The 25571-nt window shown below is 34.6% G+C and overlaps 1 protein-coding gene across 1 annotated transcript in view; it reads left to right on the top strand.

The window, feature by feature from the left end:
• Positions 1–25571, top strand: part of LOC149772646 (uncharacterized) — a 130463-nt gene that overhangs the window by 55697 nt on the left and 49195 nt on the right. Inside the window, exons 19-26 of the mRNA XM_089947527.1 lie at positions 2927–3152; positions 5184–5290; positions 11788–12001; positions 12922–13083; positions 18173–18408; positions 21357–21552; positions 23357–23524; positions 25092–25201. Of these exons, the coding sequence (XP_089803653.1) occupies positions 2927–3152; positions 5184–5290; positions 11788–12001; positions 12922–13083; positions 18173–18408; positions 21357–21552; positions 23357–23524; positions 25092–25201 (1419 nt within the window). The remainder of the gene's footprint in view (positions 1–2926; positions 3153–5183; positions 5291–11787; positions 12002–12921; positions 13084–18172; positions 18409–21356; positions 21553–23356; positions 23525–25091; positions 25202–25571) is intronic.

The following is a 25571-nucleotide window of genomic DNA, read 5'->3' as shown; positions in this document are numbered from 1 at the left end:
GAAATATTGCATCTGGTTTTCTGAGCATGCATATTACCACTTTTGAGGTTATAGTTTGATCCGATTTTAATTAAACTTGGAATGTATGCTGATATCATCAAGATCACATGAATTTGATAATGAGTGAAATCCATACATGTTAATGATCTCACACTTGACTGACAGGGCTTGTTTTCTGGATGCCATATTTCAGGTCAGATTTTGATCAAATTTTGAATATAAGCTTATTTCATCAAGGTCTTGAATACTTTTGATTATAAGTTAGATTTGTGAATGTTAATGAGGTTATCTTGCATCAGTTTTCCCAGAGTTTATTAGAGACAGTAATCGTGTTCTGTTTTTGAACAAACTTGCAAAAGGCTTTTATCATCAAGCTGTTATTATCTCACATTTGATTGAATGAGCTTGTTATCTCAAGAGACCATAGTTTTTTGTTATCTGATTTCAGTCAAGCATGTTAAATATTTTTATATCATCAAGATCTTGAATTGGTTTGATTTTAAGTATAATCTATGCATATTAATTGTGCTATTATCTGTGGAGAGAATTTTTATCAGATTGTAGTACAGCAGATTGTAGTACAGCAGGTAAATTGACATACAGTAGTCCTCCTCTTATAAGGCCACCCCTATTGCAGCAAGGAAGTGGCCTTATAATGAGGGTGACCTTTCTAGAGGGGGATGGACAAATGCGAATTGTAAATACATATAAAGAAAGCCACAAGTACATTTAATTCTAAAACATTTAATATTTTCATTTAAAAATCACATGCATGTTGTGAAATCAATGTGAAACAAACTGTTTCATCATTTTCAAAAGAATGTTATGAATAACCATAGGTACAGTTTTAAAACTGTCTTTATAATAATGTTACAAATCACATCATCTGTCACCTTGTTGGTAACAGTCTAAAAAACAAACCAGTCTCTCACAATTAAAAATATCCTTGCTGTCATATCCCCTGCATATATTGTTTTGTCTTTTGTTCCAATCTTCAACAACTTCATTATTAACATCAGCTGATTCTCCACTAAGGACAGAACACTTAATATTGTGTCGGACTTGAAATCTATGCAACCATCCATTACTTGCAGTAGTTATATCCCATTTGATCTGATAAAATTGTTGCTTTTTCTTGGATCATTCAACCGGTGAGTGGAATTTTCTTAGCACGCTCAGTGCAAAACCATTTAAAAACCTTTTCATTCAAATCAGGATACAAACATCTCCTGGCTCTAACAATCTTCCTTTCTCTGTCCATTCCACCTTCCCACTTCTGCAGAATTGTTTCCTTATCTTTCATGATATTGTTTATCTGAGTCTTTCCGGCATCACAGTTTTCTGCAAGGATCCTTGAACTCCCTCTCTTTTTGGTCAGTTGAGTTACTTTCACTTTCTCTTCAAAACTGAGAAATTTTCTTTTCCTCGATGATATGTTCATCTTTTTGCAGTAAGTTATTCCAATGTTAACAACTACAAGACTGATAAAACAATATTTTATGCATTTAACCAACTTGCCATGTGTTTTTAAAGGAAGTGACCTTGTCACATGTTTCGTTAGTCACAGTCTGGTACCCTATTGTTTTTATAGTGTAAAACTAAGAGAAGCCAAAATGGCTTTGATATGTACCATTAACACCATGCAGATTTGACCTCGCGGCAATTAGGATTTGTAATCTTGACAATTATTGTCAGTAGTAATAGCCACTAATTATCAAAGTGAACAAGCTCTTCATCTTAATAAGGGAAGCCGTAAGGCTATCAAACCATTTTCCTGCTGACTTCTATTGTGCATCAGAACTGCCACTTCTCAGCTATTACTACTGTTCAATAATTGTAATCTTAACAATTATCAGAGTGACTAAACCGGACAATCATGATAACACAGCAGTAAGGCTAATTGGATTACATGTACTTACCCTTTTGTATGGATTAAAATTTGAGTCTTTCTTGGCTTTATGGAATAAATGTGGCTTCTCATGAGGCATAAATGATATAATATTAACCTTAGTGGTACATGTACTTTAGTCAACCCTTCATTCACTAACAAAAACCTGACATCTGGAAACAGAAATCGGATTATTTAACACATGTTATGAATAAAATACTGGTTCTGGATACATATTAAAATAAAATGTGGCTGCTTGTGAGGGGTAAATTTTATATTATTGCACTAATATGCCGGCCGCTGGTTTTGTTAGGTGGGTGGTCTTTCATGAGGGGTACTTTTGAACACAAACTCATCGGTGCCAAAGGATTTTGGCTATAAGGAGCAGGTGTCTGCTGGTCAGGGGGGGCCGTTCAAAAGGAGGACTACTGTATATATATGTAGGTTTGGAGATACTTTACAGAGTTGTGTTCTTATAATACCATGTAAGCTAACTTTGTAAGATGTTCAGGTTAGGTAAACCAAGTTAACAATGTCAGGCTGACTTCAAAATCTTGTTCCTTTTGGTGATATGGGATTAATCCATTTCTTTGATGCACAAATCAAATTCACTGAAATTAAACTTTTGCTGTTGCCACTGAATATGCTTGATCCTAAGCCATTATGACCTTAAAGTGTTGATTTTTAATAATGGATTTGATATTTAAAGTATTCCAAGTCATTGTCCGATTTGGTTTATATTCTCACAACTCTGCATGGTTGGATAACAGTCTTTAATCTTGTATGACTTTATATTTACATTTATTTGGAATTGTATGTCTTCCTAAATTTGTTTGCAATGCTTCATTTAACATTTTTGAAACTTTTAATTGGCACCATGTAACTGTTGTTGTGCTTATGTGTCAGTAAATGCTAAATGATGCTTACATACACACATGCTGTTCAAAGCAGCCAGGTTAATGCGACAAATTTAGCTTTATCAAACTGGCTACAATAAATTAAATTAAACTGTAGTAAGATGAGGAATATCTTTTACAGTTGAAGACCATTGTATCGAATGTGCTTGGTCAGACAGAGGTTGCATGGATGGTGAAGATTGATGATGTGAACGAGGCTCCATACTTCTCATCACAGAATTATACTGCCTATGCCATGGAGGGTTACAGAAATGTCACAATGGAACGACTGATAACACTTGAAGTGTTTGACCCAGATATTAATACACCAGCTTTTCAGCTGTCAAATGACAGCATAACTTCAACCTGTGAGCAAGATTTTCATTAAAGACTTTTGCATCTCTAAACTTGTAATAAATTGTATACCCAATGAAAAGGTGGTTTTAAATGCAGGTTAATATGTGTTTATGAATAAATGTTACCTTGAATTTTTACAGTGGTCATTATATGCAGGTGGTTTGACTGTTCAGCAAAATTCAGATGAATGACATTGTTATTGTTAAACACGAGACAGATCTCTGACAATTTTTTAATGAATACTTGAACATACTAATTTAATAATGTATCAGATTGGCTGTGGTTGTTACCAGAATAGAGATTATGATTTATGACACATCTTCATATTTGGTTCAAGTACTCAATGATTTCTCAGATATATATATATATATATATATATATATATATATATATATATATATATATATATATATATATTTGAATGTACTAATCTGCTATGAAAATGACTATGAACATGAAGTACAATTCTATATCCACACATTTGCAAAGATATAGCGGTCAGTTATGTCCAAGCTTTGCTATATTTGTGCATGCACATGTCAGTCAGTCACCCAACTGTTGGCCTTTTATTTACACCATTGACCTCATCAAATTTGGCATTATGTTGTACAAAGAGGAATAGTGAATAATAAAAGTTTACAATCTAAGAGGATGTAGGAGGAAGGAGAGAAAGCTTGTAATCAGAAATCCACCTTCATCAGTTATGGGGAGGTAATCATGTTTGGCATATGGTTTCAGAAAAAAATAAGCATATTAATATGAAGGTTTCAGATCCTGGATGAAGTCCCTTGGAAGTGGTGAGAGTTGGTTGTGTGGGTTGAAATCACATTTTCTGTGATTTATTAAACTGAGAACATTCATAGTGGCTTCTATTTCTTGTTCTAGTTTGAAAAATAATTGGTCAAAATGTGTTGAAGGAAACTTTCCAACAGAATCCTTATTTTTCAATGACAACATTATTGGAGAACAGAGTTATGATTGTCACATTGTTCTTTAGTCTGGCAAAACTTTGTTTTATACCCCTACCGTAGAAGCAGGCATAATACTCCACTGCTGTCTGTCCATTCTTCATGGATAAAGTTTAGTGTGACCGCACAAGAACTAGAAGGGCCTCGACAATTTGTACTCCTTATTATGGTTATTAAGTGCATGATCTGATTAGATTTTAAGGCCATTGTAGCAGTCTTTTACGTTTAATTTTTTGTGATAAAAAATCTAGTTAGCAGGATTAAGTAAAACTTACTTAATACAAGCAAAAGGAAATATAGTTGGCATACTTTTGTTCATAGCAGTTAATCTGATTGGATGTTCAAGCCATTCAAGTATTGTTTAAAATCTTTTTTACACATTTAAAAAATTGCTTTCCATACCTTTCTTTTTAATGATCATTTAGACACTGAATTATCCTTCGAAAGGCATGTACATCTTTTAGAACCATATTTAGTTTAACTACTGTCAACATCAATAATAGTTCTCTAATCTGTAAGTATATCACCAACACATGTGTAAATCATTTCATCAAGCCATTTTCTTTTAAAAGACTGGCACCTTGCTAAGTAAAATACATGAGTTCATCCATGCAGTTGCTTTATAAGATCCTCTCTCTGCAGTAAATATTTTTATATCAACAGTTTCCTAGTCAATAAAACAGTGTGCCAAAAAGTATATTTTCAATTTCTTTTTTATAATTACAGGCTTAGAACCAGACCTCGTAAAGCAGCAGACACTGAGATAGACAAACCATATTTGATAGCATGTGTATATGTATATAACATACTTAATTTTTATATCAATATAGGAATTTTTAAAAATTATTTCCAAAATGGTTTTGTGACAATGTCTGAGACAGAATCATCCATTATGTAAGGTTCAGAGTCAAAGGTGATGAGAAATGTTGATGTGCTGCTCTTCTCTTGTCAAGATGTCAAATGTAGCAACATATAAATATTTATGGCTTAGAGTTAAATGTCACATCAATGTCAAAAACAATGGTAACAATCACATATGCTCCAGTGAATGTATCATAATTTGTTTCATTTTAGTGCTCTACCCAGGAGATCCACAGGCTATAGTATTGAAAGGCAACATTTTATACCGAGAGCAGACACTGAATGCAACCAGATATAATGAGTACAAGTTTGCTCTCACAGTAAGTTCAATTTGAAAATCTTCATACTTATAAATAGGCATTCTTTTTAGACCATAGCTCAGTGGTTAATATATAGGATCTGTGATTGAAAGGGCGCAGTTTCATGACCTACTGTTTGACCAGACAGGAATGTATATTCCATCATACATTTTGTCTTACCTGTAAAATATCTTGCAATGGAATGTTGTGATTTAATAAATGCTGCAGTATCTTCACATCATGACCCCCAAATTGATACTGTCCTAAACTCTCTTACCAATGAAAATCTGACCTACACCTCATGACCCCCAAATTGATACTGTCCTAAACTCTCTTACCAATGAAAATCTGACCTACACCTCATGACCCCCAAATTGATACTGTCCTAAACTCTCTTACCAATGAAAATCTGACCTACACCTCATGACCCCCAAATTGATACTGTCCTAAACTCTCTTACCAATGAAAATCTGACCTACACCTCATGACCCCCAAATTGATACTGTCCTAAAATCTCTTACCAATGAAAATCAGACCTCCACCTCATGACCACCAAATTGATACTGTACTAAACTCTCTTACCAATGAAAATCAGACCTCCACCTCATGACCCCCAAGTTGATACCTTACTAAACTCTCTCACCAATGAAAATCAGACCTACACCTCATGACCTCAAAATTGATACTGTACTAAACTCTCTTACCAATGAAAATCTGACCTACACCTCATGACCCCCAAATTGATACTGTCCTAAAATCTCTTACCAATGAAAATCAGACCTCCACCTCATGACCACCAAATTGATACTGTACTAAACTCTCTTACCAATGAAAATCAGACCTCCACCTCATGACCCCCAAGTTGATACCTTACTAAACTCTCTCACCAATGAAAATCAGACCTACACCTCATGACCTCAAAATTGATACTGTACTAAACTCTCTTACCAATGAAAATCAGACCTCCACCTCATGACCCCCTAATTGATACTGTACTAAACTCTCTTACCAGTGCAAATCTGACCTCCACCTCATGACCCCCAAATTGATGCTGTACTAAACTTTCTTACCAGTGCAAATCTGACCTTCACATCATGACCTCAGAATTGATAGTCCTAAACTCGCGCAACCATGAAAATCTGACTTATACTTTAAGACCCCAAACTTCATAATGTACTAAACTCTCTTACCAGTGAGAATCTGACCTTCATATTTTGACCCAAAAATTGATACTGTCCTAAACTCTCTCAACAATGAAAATCTGACCTACACCTCATGACCCCAAAATTGATACTGTACTAAACTCTCTTACCAATGAGACTCTAACCTTCACCTCATGACTGAAAAAATTGATACTCAATTAAAAAATCAAGTGATAAATTACAGTACAGTTGTCCCTCTCTTCAACCCACCCTTTCCCCTTGATCAGCTGCCATGGCTCCCACTTTACACTGGCATATCACTTAGCACAAATTAAATTAAGTTAGTGGTTATCATATAAGAATAGAAACTATCTAATTTGCAACTTGCAGGTGGCCACATAAATGGATTTAACATAGAAATCTGAATAGTTTTTGATTTATAAGTACATTAACATTTGTTCCAACATACATTAATTGATAAAAGTAGGTAAGTAATAAGATTATTTATGCTGATGTGTGTTCCTTGGATGTGTTTCTTAGATGTGAAGCTTTCGCCCTTTAATTATTTCTGGCTATTATTACCACCAATAATTATCAAAATGACCAAAGGTCAGTATTGTTCAGCTTAAGTCAGTGTGACATCCAGTCCCTATAAGGTGAAAATGATATGTTAGCCATTGTGGCTTCTCTATCATTGATTATAAAATGTAGTTAAAAGGGTACCAGACTAAAACCAGTCAATCACGTGACTAACTCACTTCCTTTGTAAAACCTGAGAATTTAGTGTAATAACTACATATTTCTCATGAACAAACATGTTGCAAAAGGTGCAGTGTCATCAAGCAGTATCCATTTAGAAGGAAAAGTGACAGCAATATGACGAAATGAAAATCAGGAGAGCCCTTTGCTGAAAAATTTGATGACAGGAGGGTACAAAATGAACATCGACAGTTATACATTTTACAGTGGAGGGAAAATTTAATTCACTGACATGAAGAGTTACAGCCAGATGTCTGGGCCTTGATTTTATTGACCAGAAAGTTTGACACTGATTGATGACTATTCATAATTTCTTTCAAATAACATATATATGTTTTATCATCATTGATTTCATAACATGCATGTAGTTTTTAAAAGGAAATAATAATGTTAAAAAGTCAGTTACATCTTTCATACTATGTATGTAATTATTACTCACATCTGTGCGATCCCCCTCAAGAAATGCCAACCTTCTAATAAGGCCATCTTCCTGCTGCAAAAGGGGTGGCCTTATAAGAGAAGGACCTTTGCAACTACATTATGAATAATATATCCTCATTCCTATGAACCTCTCATGTAATGCTCTTAACTTTGGTAAATTATAATCTTTAAAGAATAGTTGAAGCAGAATATCGGCTCCATGTTTCACTTTTTGTGAGTTGTACAGTAATCATGACTAAAATAGTGTGCTAGCAGAGTTCAAATTAGGGTCAGAAAACTTGGAGAAGTGACTTCTGCAGATAGACTAGGGAGAATTAGGACAGTCTCCTCTGAGATGTGAGGAAGTAAAGAAGTATTTATATAATTTGTATTTGTGAATGTATATTTATTGATTTACGATATCGGTAAATATAGTCTTCACCATGGTCAACCAAAAAGTGTTTTTTCTTAACTTTAAACATAATATTTATTTTTTAAAATTAAAAATAACAGTACTACACATTTTTAAATATTGTATTGTACAACAAAATAGCATAATTTTATTAAAGATGTTTTCCTGATGGTGGTGAAAAACTGAATGATGTGATCAATTTAAATACTACATCAACATTCAGTGTGGAATTTATTTGAAACTGCAAAATCCCTTGGAAACAGTTTGAAGATTGATTGATTAATTTATTTATTTGTTCAGTTATATATTTTGCTTCTTAGCATGCCTGTCATTAGTATCTTAAGTTAAATACATAATTCCAGAACATGTTTACACTTCTCATTCCAATCAAGAGGTAAAATTGCCCTATTTGGTATGCAATATATACTCATTTAGAAGTGGAGTCCAACTGGAAAGAACATGGATGATGATCAGCCATTGCATAATGCCGTGTCAGATCAGGCACTATGTTGTTTGTTCTACTGACCACTCCTGCATCTGTGTCTGTGTAGTTTGCAGTTGGACTCAACTTATAAGTGAGTATATATGGTACTGTAGATACTACTCTATAGACAACTTGATAGAGAAAGTCCATATATGCATTAAAACCTGGATGAGGTACTTTATAAGTCTTGGACCTCAGATCAATAAGAAAACTAGCAGGGAATAGTTTGTATACTAAAAGTTGTCTTTCACTTGGGGTCATCTCCAAATCAGTATGTGCCAAAGTGGAAATGGCTCATAGATATAAAAAAAAATTAAACATCTTGGGCAAAACTGAAATTCTAGTTACTTTTTTTGCTATAGCTTGAAGCCTGCAGCTTCCTTGACTTATATTTGTCCCTTTTAGAGCTGTTCCATTAAAACATAATTGGGACCCAGGGAAGGCACTTTTAATGTTGGGTACCCACCCATAGATACAATTTGAAATTTTTGTTGTTGTTGTTGTGGGGTTCAATGCCATTGTTCAGCACATAATAGGCTATGCAGGCGGCCAGTATTAATGGTGGATGAAGAACCCGAGAAAACCCTGGGAAGAACCACTGACCCACAAGAAGTTACTGGCAAGCTTTCTCACATACCCACATTGGTCGAATCCTAGACTTGAACCCACGCAGACAGAGGTGAGATAGCAGTGATCCGTAACGGAGAGCACTTTAGACCACTCGGTCACTTGGGGCCCTTAGAATTTTCATATCATTTTAATGTAAACTCTTTGACATCAATGTACCCAGGCATATCATTTAAAAAAACTGCCTTCCCTGGGTACCATGTACACCGCTCCCTCGATAACTCGCACCCGGATAACTTGCGATCCCGTTTATAACGCAGTGTCTGTCTTGGCTCCTGATTTTTTCCAGAGAAAATGTATTTAAAATATCTTTAAAATATGCTGAACGTGAAAAAATTACGATAAGAATTGATAAATTAAACCTTGATGCATTGCTCGTTTTATCATCGAAAATGGTGATTAATGCCCGTAAAAATATAATCCATATTTTGAAATTTGCAAGTTCTAAAGAAGAATTAATTTCAGAGATCTCGAAAATGCTTAATTACGCGTATTTGGATGCCAATTTTTGATCTGGGACACAGAAAATCACTGAGGCGGGAGTCCTCCGTACGCATGTAATAGGTGCGCGGGAAAATTCAAAGATGTGCTGGTCCTGTTTCAGCCACCTGCTTTGTGGGAAAATGTATTGATAAGTTAACTGTGCTGATATTTACAATGACAGAATTCAGTGACTGAAAGACTCTTTGATGTACTGTTGCCATTTTATAAGAGTACATTAAAAAAAAAAAAAAAAGAACATGATGCAACAGCTAGGCGGCTAGATCAAAGGCTTTGACTGGCGGCCGAGTGAGAAAATGTACTGATATTTAGTGATTGAATTCAGAGGCAGAAAGATCCGGTTTTAAAATCCTAGCGAGACCTCTGTTTAAAGATATCATATATTATGTAAGTTTTTATGATAAATAGTTGTCAGTATACTGTAAATAAACAGTCTGGTGAAATAGCGATCAATGAAAACTTCTGGTAAATGCTAACAGGTGGCAACAGAGAATGAAATAAACACCAGTTAAACGTCTTCCTGTGTGAAAGTCACGTTCTAATCCTTTAATTCCGTTTCAGTGTAAACATTATAATCACAACATATTCTGTTCATTGAAAACATGAAAAGAGTCAATCGACCGTCACGTCGAAACCCATGAGTACTTCTGTGAGAACCTAATTACATGTACATGCCGGCTTTGTTTTGATCAACAACTTGGGGAAGTGTTTGTTGCATAAAAAAAAATTGATTACAAGAGACCTCGGGTGCTGGATTAAGGGTCTTGGAGCTGCCTTTGACGTAAAGCAAAACAGTAACAGAGACAACGATGATGATAGTGACTTTGAATGTTTCAGTGAAACTGATGTCATTAATGCTGAGGCTGTTTGGGAGAAATTCGTACAGACTCATGGTCCAGAGATGGGTGTTTCTCTTGATGATATGGAGGAGTGGATTTGTGCTGATAATGATTGCCCCACAGCCGAATACATGTCAGATGAAACTATAATTATTTCTATAGCAAACAAATTTGCAGCAGAAGACGATTCTAACTGGGTAACACAAGTGTTGAAAGTGATGCAGATACAGATGTTGCACCCCCCACCCCTCTGCACAGGAAGCAATCAAATATTTTGATATTGCCATAAGGTGGCAGGAGACCCAAAATGTTGACTATGTAAAGCTCATGCAGTTGAGAAATCTGAGGGATTTTGCTCGGCGGCAAAGAACCCAAGGAAAAACACACACAAAAAAAATAACTGATTTTTCAAAAAGTGAATTGATATTTGTCAAGCATGGCACAAACGGCAAGTATTAACTTGTTCTAATTTACGTTGTTTTAAATTTGTAGACCAATTAAATATGTTAGTACTGATTAACCCTTGGTTTTTTTTGTTTTCCATTTTACTTCTATCACATTCAAATCTATCTATCTATCTATCATTCGATCGACACTGTTTCTTGAAGAGAGTCGATCTTTTGTATATAGAAAAACGTCTAATTTGGATCAAACAAAAAAACTAGAATGTATCCAATTCAACATAAAAATTAGTGATGTAGTATACAATGTGTGAAGTGGTACACATGTTAAGCGAACGGAAACCATGTGGAATAATGTTTTCGATGATCGCCTCAATATACTGTAATTTATCCTGAAATTAATGTTGTCCTATGAGGAAATAATAAAGTACACCGTTATGAAGATATATTTATTAACAGTTAATCTCAGAACGATTATAAAGTGAGTATTCAACAGTATAATCTGCCAAACCCCCCCCCCTTATTTCTCCGTTATGTCGTCAATCACTTTATTGGTTTTGGGCTTATTTTATAGGTCCCTTGATAACTCGTGCCTCACTTATAGTGCGGTTGATGTTTCTGGACCCCGATGTGCGTGAGTTATTGAGTGAGTGGTGTATGTTTAAATGGAACAGCCCTTATCTGAAAATTAAAAAAATCTGTTTAATTAAAAGAAATTCTGTGTGTACGGTAGGATTTAAAATTATAATGCATTTATTCTGTATGGAGTTGTGCTGCTCATATTATAAAATTAATTGAAATTAACTCAGAAAGCAAATCCTTAGTTGGATTTCATCCAATAAAGTTGCTAGAAATGTTATTTACCAAAGATCATCACAAAAATATGTTGTAATTTTCAGTTCACAGATAAACAAGATATGTTGTAATTTTCAGGTCACTGATAAACAAGGCCTAACTGGAAATGCAACTGCCACAGTGTTTGTTCTTGACATAAATGAAGTTCCAATATGTCCTCAGACACAAATGACAGTTCATACATCTCTTGATTCACCAGCTGGAGTTACCTTGCTTCATATCTTTTGTTATGACACTGACAAGGAAGATGCATACAGGCACTTAAACTATGCTGTTAAACTTGTTGATCAGAGTAAGTTGGCACTTAACTTAAATCTTTCTGAATTAGCATTAACGGCGTGCATTTTATTCATTCTTTCTTTTGAGATACACTACCGGCCAGATTATTTGATCTAGTCAAAAATCTTAAACGTTCATATCAGACACAACATTTCATAGAAATTTTGATTAATTTTTTTTATGTTAGATGTAAGTGCATTAATGTCGATTAAAATTGCTTGATTGTTTTCTTTTATAGAGTCTGATAATAATAATAATAATAATAATAGTGGACTTGTTTTCTGGCATCTCACAACAATAACATCTTTTCATCAATAAAGATAAATAATTGAAAATGTCTTGTCAGCATCGTGCTTTCACATTATCAAGGTTGCTTGTATTTTATAATTGGTGGATAGGCAATAAATGGACTTGATTACATAAAACATGACCTTGACCTGCATTTTTATTGAGCCTGTCCTTCTTTTGTATCTAAGTTAAAAACTTGAACATTGAGGTTTGTCTTTGATGTTGGCAGACTACAAATGTAAATACAATATAGACACCAGAGTGATTACTGTCACAGGATGCTGAAATGTATCTTTGCAAATCACATCTAATTTATATATCACATAATAATTTACAAGACAAAATACACTCTGTAATAAAGATGCATGTTTATCATCAGATAAATGAAACTTTATAGAAATTGACTGAAACTATGGTCTTGTTATGATAAACACATTCCAATAATATGTATCGAGTCATATTCAAAATTTGGTGCTTGAAAATTGAAGACCTGTCTTTCCATCATAATATTAAGCCTATACATATTATTTTTTTATTGTAATGTATCTTCACCTGTTAAAAACATATCTTTACTATTGTTTGCTCATAATGTTATGAAGCAAAAACAACCAGGCAAGTTTGCTACATTACTTTTCCTACTTGCAGATTTCAGTGGAATTTTCAATGTGACCAACACAGGTGATCTAGTTCTGCTGACCAAGTTCCCACGTACACTGGCACTTGGGAATACCATGTTACAGGTGCAAGTTTCTGATGAAGGAATACCTCCTTTATCCACAATCGTAGCAGTCAATGTCACAATAAACAGTAGGTGTCACACCCTCTCTCCACTTCTGTTTATCTCTGTCTCATTTGTCTCTTACCCCCTCTCGGCTTTTATTGAGTTTTTCCCAGTTCCCAGTTCAAACTGAGCTGGGTGATGGTGATGCTTCCTCAGCACTTCATTCAAACTTAAGAAATCTAGCCACAGCATTTTGCTATGGTGATGCTTCCTCAGCACTTCATTCAAACTTAAGAAATCTAGCCACAGCATTTTGCTATGGTGATGTTTCCTCAGCACTTCATTCAAACTTAAGAAATCTAGCCACAGCATTTTGCTATGGTGATGCTTCCTCAGCACTTCATTCAAACTTAAGAAATCTAGCCACAGCATTTTGCTATGGTGATGTTTCCTCAGCACTTCATTCAAACTTAAGAAATCTAGCCACAGCATTTTGCTATGGTGATGCTTCCTCAGCACTTCATTCAAACTTAAGAAATCTAGCCACAGCATTTTGCTATGGTGATGTTTCCTCAGCACTTCATTCAAACTTAAGAAATCTAGCCACAGCATTTTGCTATGGTGATGCTTCCTCAGCACTTCATTCAAACTTAAGAAATCTAGCCACAGCATTTTGCTATGGTGATGTTTCCTCAGCACTTCATTCAAACTTAAGAAATCTAGCCACAGCATTTTGCTATGGTGATGCTTCCTCAGCACTTCATTCAAACTTAAGAAATCTAGCCACAGCATTTTGCTATGGTGATGTTTCCTCAGCACTTCATTCAAACTTAAGAAATCTAGCCACAGCATTTTGCTATGGTGATGCTTCCTCAGCACTTCATTCAAACTTAAGAAATCTAGCCACAGCATTTTGCTATGGGAAAATCATCTAAAGAATAATATATACTGTCTTATAAGTTGAGTCCAATTGCAAACATCATAGACTCTGATCTGCTGTAGTATAATGCACTGACAGATCATGGTATGTGTTGTTTGTTCTGGTCTGATTCCTCCAAACCAGTGGTCTCAAACTCAAATCACCATGAGTGCCACATGAGGACTAGTACATTGGTACAAGGGCCGTATCACTGAAACCTTTGGTTCAGCAAAAGTGGCTCATATAAAAAAGTAGCCAGTTAAATCTTAGAAACAGGAAGCAAACGAAGTAACAATTAAATATTTATAAAAACTGGCTGGCTGTGAAGAAAGAATGTGCATTATTATTTTAAAATTCTGGGTGTCATTGCGCTCTGTTGGAAATAACTCCACAGGTCATATGCGATACCCAGGCTGCATGTTTGAGACCCCTGTTCCAAACAGAGTTTCACAATTGTACAGAATATGCAAGAGTCAAGACATGATTGCCAGTTACCTAATTAATTACTGAGTGCAGCAAGCTAGACCAGAGTGAGTAGAAAATTGCCTTGACTAATTAGCCCCATCTAGTACACTGGCAATTTCAGTAACACCTATTAAGAGTAGCTACATATGGGAAAAGCGAAGCGTACCTTTGTACTCTATTCAGGTTTACTTTTTAAAATTGGATTTTGAACAAATGCAGTGAATATTATCTTTGTTATTATTATTATTATTATTATTATTATTATTATTATTATTATTGTTATTATTATTATTATTAATATTATTATATTAATATTATTATTACATTATCAAATATGACATATTGATACCTTTGAGTTACACTGACAATGTGGATAAGCACTTGTATTACAAGTGAGAAAATAAATGTTTGCATAGACTTTATTATGGTATATTTTTAAGTATCTACTGCTCTTAAGGTTGGGTTGCTTTCTTTGTCCTTAGTCCTTGAAGGACTGTATAACAATATTGATTGCCTGAGGAGTGCTATTTCCGCACTAGTCCAGACTTAGTGTTGTTTGTGGGATATTACTCAATGTGCTGTTGCCTGTCTTTTTTCTAGACCTGCGTATGTTCTTCGACAGATTGCTGTACTTAAGGCTACTTCTTTTGTTTTTTTTCTTAATAGTTAATGTCCAATTAAATTGTTATGTATATAAGTAAGTCAGGTTCCTCTCCTTGAAGATCAGTATGTCCAGCCTTCAATGGTACGTCACAGTGTTTGTGTGTGTGTGCATGCTTGCATGCAAATGTATGTATGTATGTATGTATGTATGTATGCATGCATGCATGCATGTATGTATGTATGTATGTTTAATGCCACATCAGCTAATTCTTGCACAAATCCTATACTGTTTTTAAACACTTTCTCTGTCATGTAAACATACTATTCATCTGTGAGCTTTATCCCATATTTCCAGTATACTGGCAAACCTGTCTGAATGGTCACCTTGGTATAGCTGTCACCTGGTCTCAACAGCCAATGTAATTTCCTCTTGGCAAATTTCCTATATAAATGTCACCTGCCTTCCATGGTTAGCATCCAGGTGTTTCCTAACCAAATAAAGATTTCTCACCGAGTCAAGTGGTCACTGGAGCTTACAAACAGTGACAGCTCAGTGTAAGCAAACTAAACTTTAGCTTCATGAGGAAGGGATTGGCTAGATGAAGAATGTCATGTGAATCGATGTGCAAACATTTCTTATCTTGCTTGTAATCACCATCATATTGTCAGTGTAACTCCAATGTGCTTTGATGTCCAGTGTTATTCAGTAATTAGTATTGATGTTGGGTCACAGACATAATCCTGCTTCTGTTCTGTTTAACTCAAGAACTAGTTGATGGACTTCTGTTTTCCTGCATCTATTCTATTTAACCCTTTACCTCATAGAGCATAGTGACAAAGTGCAGCGCGCTATAAACAGAAGACCTGTTACCTAGTCGACAGCATACGCAATGCCTGCCTGTGAACTGTTAAGCAATGTAGTGTATGTTACGTTTAACAGCAATTTTCACCATTTTACGTGTTTGGTACACATCTATTATATGTGGAAAAATTTAAGAGTAAAGTCCAATTGTTATAGCTGTGTAATTATTTTTCATGGAAGAATTTTTTATGTGCTTTAAAATCTTGAGAGAACTCGTTCACCGTCATGTCAGTGAGGCCGATTGACCAACCGTACCTGCCATTTCCCATACTCAAAATTTACATGTTTTTCGTCAGCGTCTACATCACTAAGTCATCTGAATTTGATAATTTATAAAACTAATTGCTGCCTACATCAATATCAGAGCCTTTACCGAAGTTATTGAATCTTTCATAACTGATTATAATCATGAAAACTTCGTAAGTACTGAATGAAATCCGTGACCGCCATTTTGGAGAGTGGAGATTACGACCCAGTTACTTTAAATAGCAGATATCGACCAGAGCATAAAAAGCGACCACGTGATCTGACATAATTGTCATTCGCAGAAATGAATGTAGTATCAAATAGGGGGGGTTTACCCCGAAGGTGGCGCTACAAAAACCAGCTCTAAATGGCTGATGTTTACAGCAGGCGTCAAAAGGCGCTTCCATGTGAATGGAGCAGAGGTGTCAAAAGGTGCTTCCATGCGAATGGAGTAGAGGCATTCAAAAATGCTTGCATGAGGTAAAAGGTTAACTCAAGTACTAGTTGATGGGCTTTTGTTTTCCTGCTTCTATTCTATTTAACTCAAGTTCTAGTTGATGGACTTCTGTTTTCCTGCTTCTATTCTATTTAACTCAAGTACTAGTTGATGGACTTCTGTTTTCACTGAATCTGTATGTGAGTCTTCAAAAAACTTGTGAACACTTTAATGGAATTTATTAAAACATTGGCAAGAGGACTGAATGCCAAACAGTAAGGAAAGATGTTATTACATATTGGTACTTGTTCATCAAAATGATGCTTGAAATAGTGCCATATGGAAACTACAGAATCATGATTTTTGTGTATGCTGTTAGCTTCAGACACCCATGACTCTGTAATAGAGATCTAGAAATACATTCTCTGCAAGATAGAATTTCTTCCATCAAGAGAAAATCAAAATCAAATTACTGTTATGTACATAATACTTGTCTGCATTGTCTGGGAGTGATATTTATAAAAGATTGATCTTTCTATATAAATTCTAATGCTTTGATATGTCTTTACCATTGATCTTTCTATATAAAGTCAGTGCTTTGATATGTCTTTACCATTGAATTTTCTATGAAAACTAATGCTTTGATATGTCTTTACCATTGATATTTATATATAAATTATAATGCTTTGATATGTCTTTACCATTGATCTTTCTATATAAAGTCAGTGCTTTGATGTCTTTACCACTGATCTTTCTGTATAAAGTCAGTGCTTTGATTTGTCTTTACCATTGATCTTTCTATATAAAGTCAGTGCTTTGATATCTCTTTACCATTGATTTTTCTATGAAGTCGAATGCAATGATATGTCTTTACCATTGTTTGTTCATTAAAGTCAGTGCTTTGATATGTCTTTCCATTGATGTTTCTGCAAAGTCTGCTTTGGCATGTCTTTACCATTGATCTTTCTATAAAGTTTAATGCTTTGACATGTCTTTACCATTGATCTTTCTATGAAGTCTGTTGCTTTGATATCTCTTTACCATTGACATTTATATATAAATTCTAATGCTTTGATATGTCTTTACTATTGATATTTATATATAAAGTCTAATGCCTTAATATGTCTTTACCTTTTTTATCCCGACACTTTAGTGGGGAATATTGTGATACCCTCAGTTTGTCCTTCCCTCCTTCCATCTGTCTATCTGTAACTATGTCTTTATCTAAACTAATAGGTGGAGATTCACCAAACTTTGTTCATATCTTGCCCATATAACAGCAATTTGCAAGAGAGTTGCAGTTTTTGGGCCTGTTATTGAGGCCCAGGAGAGGGGATTAAAGGTCATTAAAAAAAATTGTGGGTAGTAACATTTTTTTAATAAAAAATCACACTTGAAGCATGCAGTCATAGCTACAGGTGGAAGGGAATTTGTAATATTTTGGACCAAAGTTCAGTTGTTAGTCCTGACATGTGAGGATCCAATATGCAGTAAGAGTTATTAATATCTCAAGTATTTTTGCAACCTCGAAAACTATTGATCAACATATGGACCTTAAAGGAGTTTAATATAAGCTGTGAAATAAGTTAAATTGACATTGTTTGTGAGCATAATTTGTGAAAATGATTAACATTTTCATTTCAGGAGAAATCCCTGCCAAATGTAACCCAACCATTTTTCCACCATTATCCTGGATTATCAATTCCTGTTTGACACTGACAATGAACTGCAGTGATCCAACAACTACAATGACATCTCATCTGCTGTACACATTCACAGGAAATTTCAGTGTTGGCTTCAACCTGACTGATACAGCACCTGATGGTGTCTTCAGATTTTGCTATACACTGGTTGGAGCTATGTATGACAATACATACTTTGTAAGCCAGCTGTTCTTTGTATATTTTCCAGGCTTTGTTTATAAGATATAAAGATGTCTTAATTTCAGGGTCTAAATTATTTTTAGCGCAAGCTTGTGTCATTCTTCTTAGACTTTGCGTTTCCTTGTCTTCATTGTTTGGGTCATGTGGAGGTGTTGATTGCTACAATTTTAAGATAGTTTCTATTGAAATGTTCACAATAATATGTGTAGTGGCTCAAGATATCACCTTTCAGGTCGTACTTTTTAAGCAAAGTTGCAGCATGTCAGAGTTCTATCCATATATTATTATATCCAGATTAGTCACAGAAGTGATTAATTTTTACTGTTATGCAGTAAGTTCCAACACACGTGTGTATGTGATTGTGATTAAAATCGTCTGATGTCAAACTGGCAGATTTGAGTATTATGAACTGTTGACAATAAAAATAAAACAAAGAATTCTGTGCTCAATGTTTTAGAGATAATATTTTCTTAAGAGAAGGCACATATGTACACTATATATTGTGATCTCAGATTATGCTTGGTAAAGAAGGGCACTGTTAGATTAATTGAGGCTCAGCAATACAAACAGTTTCTGCATATATTTCCATAGATTCTTTACGGAGTAGTCAGTGTTGGGATCAGAGACTGTACATGTGGGAAACGGGATTTTCCATACGAAATGTCTCCACTGTATACAAAGATGGCTAAAATTAGAGACAGGCAAACTATTGATTGTAGACATCTGTCTGGGTTACAAAACAGCTTTGATCATGTCACCAGAGAATATTGAGACAGTTAGGATCAATTAATAATGTTACTAGTTGATTATAATTTGAAGAACTATCAATGATAATCAATTTATCAATTAAAGTTATGAGCAGAACATTTTAATTGAGGGATGAAAATGGTAGACCACACACTGTGGACTTGAAATTGAATTCTTGATCAAAATGACCAGTCTGACATTTTACATATTAATACTTTTAAGTGCATCAGATTTTGATGGTTGCATTGAAAACTCCTTGAATTAATGGAAACTTGGTTTTATTCATGAGAAGTCAATACTTTTTTCCCAAAACGACTTGAATTTTTGTCTCAAATTTCATTGAATTTAATTGAAGGAATACAAAAAGCTAAAGCAGAAAAAATATTGATGCTTTCATGTGTTTCCTGAAATACTGAAGGCATTCCTCAGGGCTTGCAGTAACATAGGTGTTCAAGATGGTGATTCACTCGTCATATTTGGAGGTCTTGCTGGATCTGATATGCTTCATGAAAATATCAGCTCATGAGATTTGAGCCATCTCTGTCAGCTTCACATTTAACTGCAACTCTCCAGTATGAAATATTGTTTGCCTGTCTGCTGGCATCATCATTCAACTTTCTCAAGCTTTTTGCTTTGTAATTTAGCCTTGCAGAGAAGAGAACTGAATTTGGTGGGTTCAGTGATGGTTAAAAGCTTGGCCAGCACAGCTTTATTACAGGCATTGGTTTTAAGTTTTTCGTGGATTCACCTAGAATTTTACTTTGCAATGAAATATAAATTTGTCTTCTTTATCATTTCTAATATTTCATGGTTAGTATGATGTGTCACCAGCAATGATCTCTTCACTTTGCTGCATTACATTAGAAGATTGGTTTTATACTTTTCTCAAAGACCCATACTGTAATGTTGTCCAAATGGTCTTCAAGGTCAAGGTTGGTCCATGCTAATGCAATTTCTTCTCCTTTTTCAAATCTCCAAACATTAATGTGATCAGGTCATATTTTCATGGAGAAAGGAAATTTTGATACTAAATTGCACAAGATTATTCTGCAAGATTTTGCTACTGTGTTTCTAATAATAACTCATTTGACAGCTTTGACAGCTGTGGATGGTGTTGTCAAGTAGCCATGTCTAATGATTATTTTAAAGAACAGCATTGTGAGCCAGTTAGCATAACCTGATAAAGGCTGCTTGAAAAATGCCAAAATCTCATGAAAAATAACAGTTTCACTTTGAAAAGTTACAAATGTATGCTAATAATATAATTAACATTTATATTAATGTTCAGAATGCAAGCAGTTATGAGAATTAGCATGTATCAGTGATGAATTTGTTTGAAATTATTTCCAAGAGCATACAGTTTTTTTTGGTCAAACTTCAGTCCATATTCAATTTCGGGGTCCAAACTGTGTCCTGTTTGGGAAGCTTTATTGCATTGTGGTTATATAATTTTTTTATCTTGGCTCTTTGCAGAACATTTAGTTCTTCTCTTTTCCCCCATTGGTTATTCTTTCTTTTTCTGTCTGTGCCTACCATCATTGACAAAAATATCTGGACACTAAAAAAATAATTACTTTTCACTGTGCCCATTTGATTTGTGTATTAGTGAAGATTATCAGTTTTCTCTGATCTTTTACCCAGAAAATTAATATCATTGTTGTCACAGTTGTGTATTGTTACTCCTGGCAGGTACAAAGCTGGCTGGTGGTCTAATTTAGGAAAAGTTGTTTGCATAATAATCATTGCTTACCAATAAAGAACACTTGCATGAAAATATTTCCATGTTCTTTTAATAAAGAAATCTGATTGAAGTTTTGTTACGGTACATTTTTATACATTGGATTTAAAACAGAAATATTGGGTTTAGTAATGAGTATAGTAATGGGTATAGTGTATTGAGATGAGTATAGTGATAGGTATAGTAATGAGTATAGTAATGGGTATAGTAATGAATATAGTAACCAGTATAGTAATGGGTGTAGTAATGGGTGTAGTAATGAGAATAGTAATAAGTATAGCAATGAGTATAGTAATGAATATAGTAATGGATTCAGTAATGGGTACAGTAATGAGTATAGTAATGGGTATAATAATGGATACAGTAATGAGTATAGTAATGAGTATAGTAATGGGAACAGTAATGATCATATTAATGGATACAGTAATGAGTATAGTAATGAGTATATATTTTTTTTCAGATTAATGTCAGTGTTAACAATAATCTGACGGTTGTGACCTACCCAGTCACAGTAGCTGTGGTATATCAAGCCTCAACACCTCGTTTCAGTTCACAGTCATATAATGCGAATGTTGGAGAAAATACAACAGCACAACAAACTATCCTGACTGTTTCAGCTACAGTTCAAACTGGGACAGTTTCCTACAGCATTATTGGTGTGTATATTTTTCTCACTTTTTTATTCTGTGTAATTGTATAATTACACTCAGCTACAACTCACTGTAGACTTATATCTGCCATCACATAATCTGCTGACTCAACATATCTGAGTTTACACTGTTTAATTCAATTCATGATAAAAATGAGCAACCTAGATCCTGATCTGCTGATGCATTAGGTACAACTGCACCATGGTATTCTGATGTTTTAGGTAGCACTAAAAATGTAGACCCTGATCTATGGATGCATTAGGTAGCACTAAAAATGTAGACCCTGATCTATGGATGCGTTAGGTGGCACTAAAAATGTAGGCCCTGATATATGGATGCATTAAGTAGCAATACAAAATGTAGACCCTGATAAATGGGGATGCATTAGGTAGCACTGAAAAATGTAGACAATAATCTATGGATGCATTAGGTAGCACTTAAAAATGTAGACCTTGATCTGTTGATGTTTTAGATAGCACTAAAAATGTAGACCTTGATCTATGGATGCATTAGGTAGCAATACAAATTTAAACCCTGATCTATGGATGCATTAGGTAGCAATACAAATGTAAACCCTGATCTATGGATGCATTAGGTAGCAATACAAATGTAGACACTGATATATGGATGCATTGGGTAGCACACAGAAATGTAGACCCTGATTTATGGATGCATTAGGCAGCACTAGAAATGTAGACCCTGATCTTTGGATGCATTAGGTAGCACTAATAAATGTAGAATCTGATCAATGGATGCATTAGATAGCACTGAAAATTTAGAGCATGATTGACAGATGCATTAGGTAGAACAAAATGTAGACCCTGATTTATGGATGCATCAGGCAGCACTACAAAATGTAGACCCTGATCTTTGGATGCATTAGGTAGCACTAAAAATGTATTCCCTGATCTACAGATGGATTCGGTAGTACTATAACATATTGACCCTGATTTATGGATGCATTAGGTAACACTAAAAAATGTAGACTCTGATCTATTGATGCATTAGGTATTACTAAAAATATAGATCCTGATCTATGGATGCATTAGGTAGCATACAGAAATGTAGACCCTGATCTATAATGCATAAGGGAGCACTAAAAATGTAGACCCTGATCTGTGGATGCACTATGTAGTGCTAAACAGTGTAGACCCTGCTCTGTGGATGCTTTAGATAGCACTAACAATGTAGACCATGCTTAACTGATGCAATAGTTAGCACTAAAAATGTAGACGCAGATCTTTGGATGCATTAGGTGGCACTAAAAATGTAGACCCTGATCTATTAATGCATTAGGTATCACCATCAGGATAGACCTTGTTCTGCTGTAGCATTAGGTAGCACTAAAAAATGTAGACCCTGATCTATTAATGCATTAGGTAGTACTAAAACTTGTAGACCCTGATCTGCATTAGGTATCACTATCAGAATAGACCTTGATCTGATGGTGCATTAGTTAGGGCTAAAGTTTTGTTTCATTTGCCATGTGCTACATTTTGTATTATAGATATGTCAATAATTTAATACCACATGTTCTCCTTGTTATTGAGAATGGTATCAGGAATGTTTAATTTTTATGCACAAAGGGACAATTCTAATGCAGAAACACATTTATGTTAGTTGGTTTTCAGAATTATGTTCATACACACAGTGTGCAAGAATAGTCATCCATTTTTGTTTCATGGTGTGAACTTCCAGATAAAAGGCCACAAAGATTTTATTTTTACAGAGTTTCTCTTATGAAGGTGTTATTAGTTAGAAATATAGGGAAATGTTTAGGTTTCAAATTTTGATAACCTGTATGAAAAAGGTGTGGAAACGGTGTCCAGATTCCATGATGACCTGTATGAAAGGGGTGTGGAAACGGTGTCCAGATTACATGATGACCTGTATGAAATGGGTGTGGAAACAGTGTCCAGATTCCATGATGACCTGTATGAAAGGGGTGTGGAAATGGTGTCCAGATTAAACTTTCACTGTATTGCAGAGTTTCAGAAACCTTTAGGGATTGCATTCAAAAGTGTCATTTCATACTTGATCATTATACGAAGTATTCATTGTTTCAGAGTAGTTATGATGGATGTTCTCTCTTTACCCATGAGAATCTCTTTTAATGTCTCAGAAAATTAAACAGATCTTATAAACTTATTGCTTGAAGTAAATGAACAGCTTTTAAATATAAGTAAAATCATTAGCTGTTTTTTATAGATATTTTGGCTTAACGTATATTCAGTATTTTTTACTGATGCTTATGGGACCATTTCACACATGTCAACACTTTTTCTAACATGAGGCAAAAGCTGATAGGTCACCCATTAGACATTGGTACAGTAGAAAGAGGGTGCTAAGCAGTGTTGTTTGACATGATGGAAACGCCTATGCAATCATGTTTATACTTTTAATGTTCTATTTTTGACTAAAGTTAAATTGTAAACACCTAGGATTCTGTACTTTTAGTTACATTTAATTTACTGAGTTACATATTGGATAATATTAATGATGCTATATAGGATGAAGTATAGTAGAAAACCACTAACTCTTACATTTTGGAGTAGGAGTCCACCGGAATCAAATGTTTTATCCCTCTGTGTAGATTCAGATAGTTCCCCCTCCAAACAAATTGGACAAATATTTTTGGAAAAATGTCAGTAGCTTTCTTTTAACCCTTTACCTCATGCAAACGCCTTTGGACACCTCTACTCCATTCGGATGGAAGCGCCTTTTGATGTCTCTACTCCATTTGCATGGAAGCACCTTTTGACGTCTGTTGTAAACATCAGCCATTTTAAGCTGGTTTTTGTAGTGCCACCTTTGGGGAAAACCCCCTATTAAATACTACATTCATTTCTGTGAATGACAATTACATCAGATCACATGGTCACTGTTTATACTCTGGTCTATATCTGCTATTAAAAGTAACTGGTTTGTAAAATAATCTCTCCAAAATGGAGGTCGCAGATTTCATTCAGTACTTACAAAGTTTTCATGATTAGAATCACAACTATGAAAGCTTCAATAACTTAGGTAAAGGCTCTGATATTGATGTAGGCTGCAATTAGTTTTTATAAATTATTAAATTCAGATGACTTAGTGATGTAAACGTGGACAAAAAACTTGTAAATTTCAAGTATGAGAAATGGCGGCTACAGTTTGTCACGCAGTCTCACTGACTTGACGGTGAACGAGTTCTCTCAAGATTTTAAAGAACATAAAAAATTACACAGCTATAACAATCGGACTTTACTCTTAAATTTGTCCACATAATAGATGTGTACCAAAAATGTAAAATGGTTAAAATTGCTGTTAAACGTAACATACACTACATTGCTTAACAGTTAACAGGCAGGCCTATGTGTATGGAGTTGAATAGGTTACAACAGGTGTTCTATTTATAGTGTGCTGCACTTTGTAACTATGCTTTATGAGGAAAAGGGTTAAATAACTGTGCAAACTGTGTCATTAAAAATAAAGGTTTGCAAATAAAAGTATTGCATGTAATTCTGTTTTGTTTCTCCTGAATTTTAAGCTTTGTACATTTTTCACAGATAACTCTACACTTGGCAGTTACTTCAGAATGAATGAAACGACTGGTGTAGTGACATCAACTAAAGACCTAATGCCAATTTCGAACCAAAATGTAACGTTGAAAGTCCAGGTAGGAAAACACTGAAAGAAGAATGTCAGATTCAGTTTATAGTTGTATATAAAGATGGAAAGATCTTTGCTGCATTTTCATGTTTTTATTATTGTGAATGTATTTGACAAAATGTTTGGGACTCTATACATTTTTTGCTATAAATTTATGGTAAATTCCATTGATTAGATGTACTTTTAACTTGATCATAAGTAAAGGTAGATATTCTAAACTTATTCAAATATAATTTAAAAAATTCACAGGTCCAGTAAGCAAACGATAAAGAAAATGAAGTCCAAATTTCACCCATTTGTTTATGCTTGAGCTAAATAGCCTGTCTAAAACAAATTTTACTGCATAACTAAGCAGCTGTTGAAGTGACAGTGTCTTT

The sequence above is a fragment of the Sinohyriopsis cumingii genome, unplaced genomic scaffold (assembly GCF_028554795.1).
Source record: "Sinohyriopsis cumingii isolate HCF-2022 unplaced genomic scaffold, ASM2855479v2 utg001311l, whole genome shotgun sequence".
Lineage (NCBI taxonomy): Eukaryota > Metazoa > Mollusca > Bivalvia > Unionida > Unionidae > Sinohyriopsis > Sinohyriopsis cumingii.
Note: the sequence above shows the minus strand (reverse complement) of the source record. Positions and strands in the feature narration are given on the sequence as shown.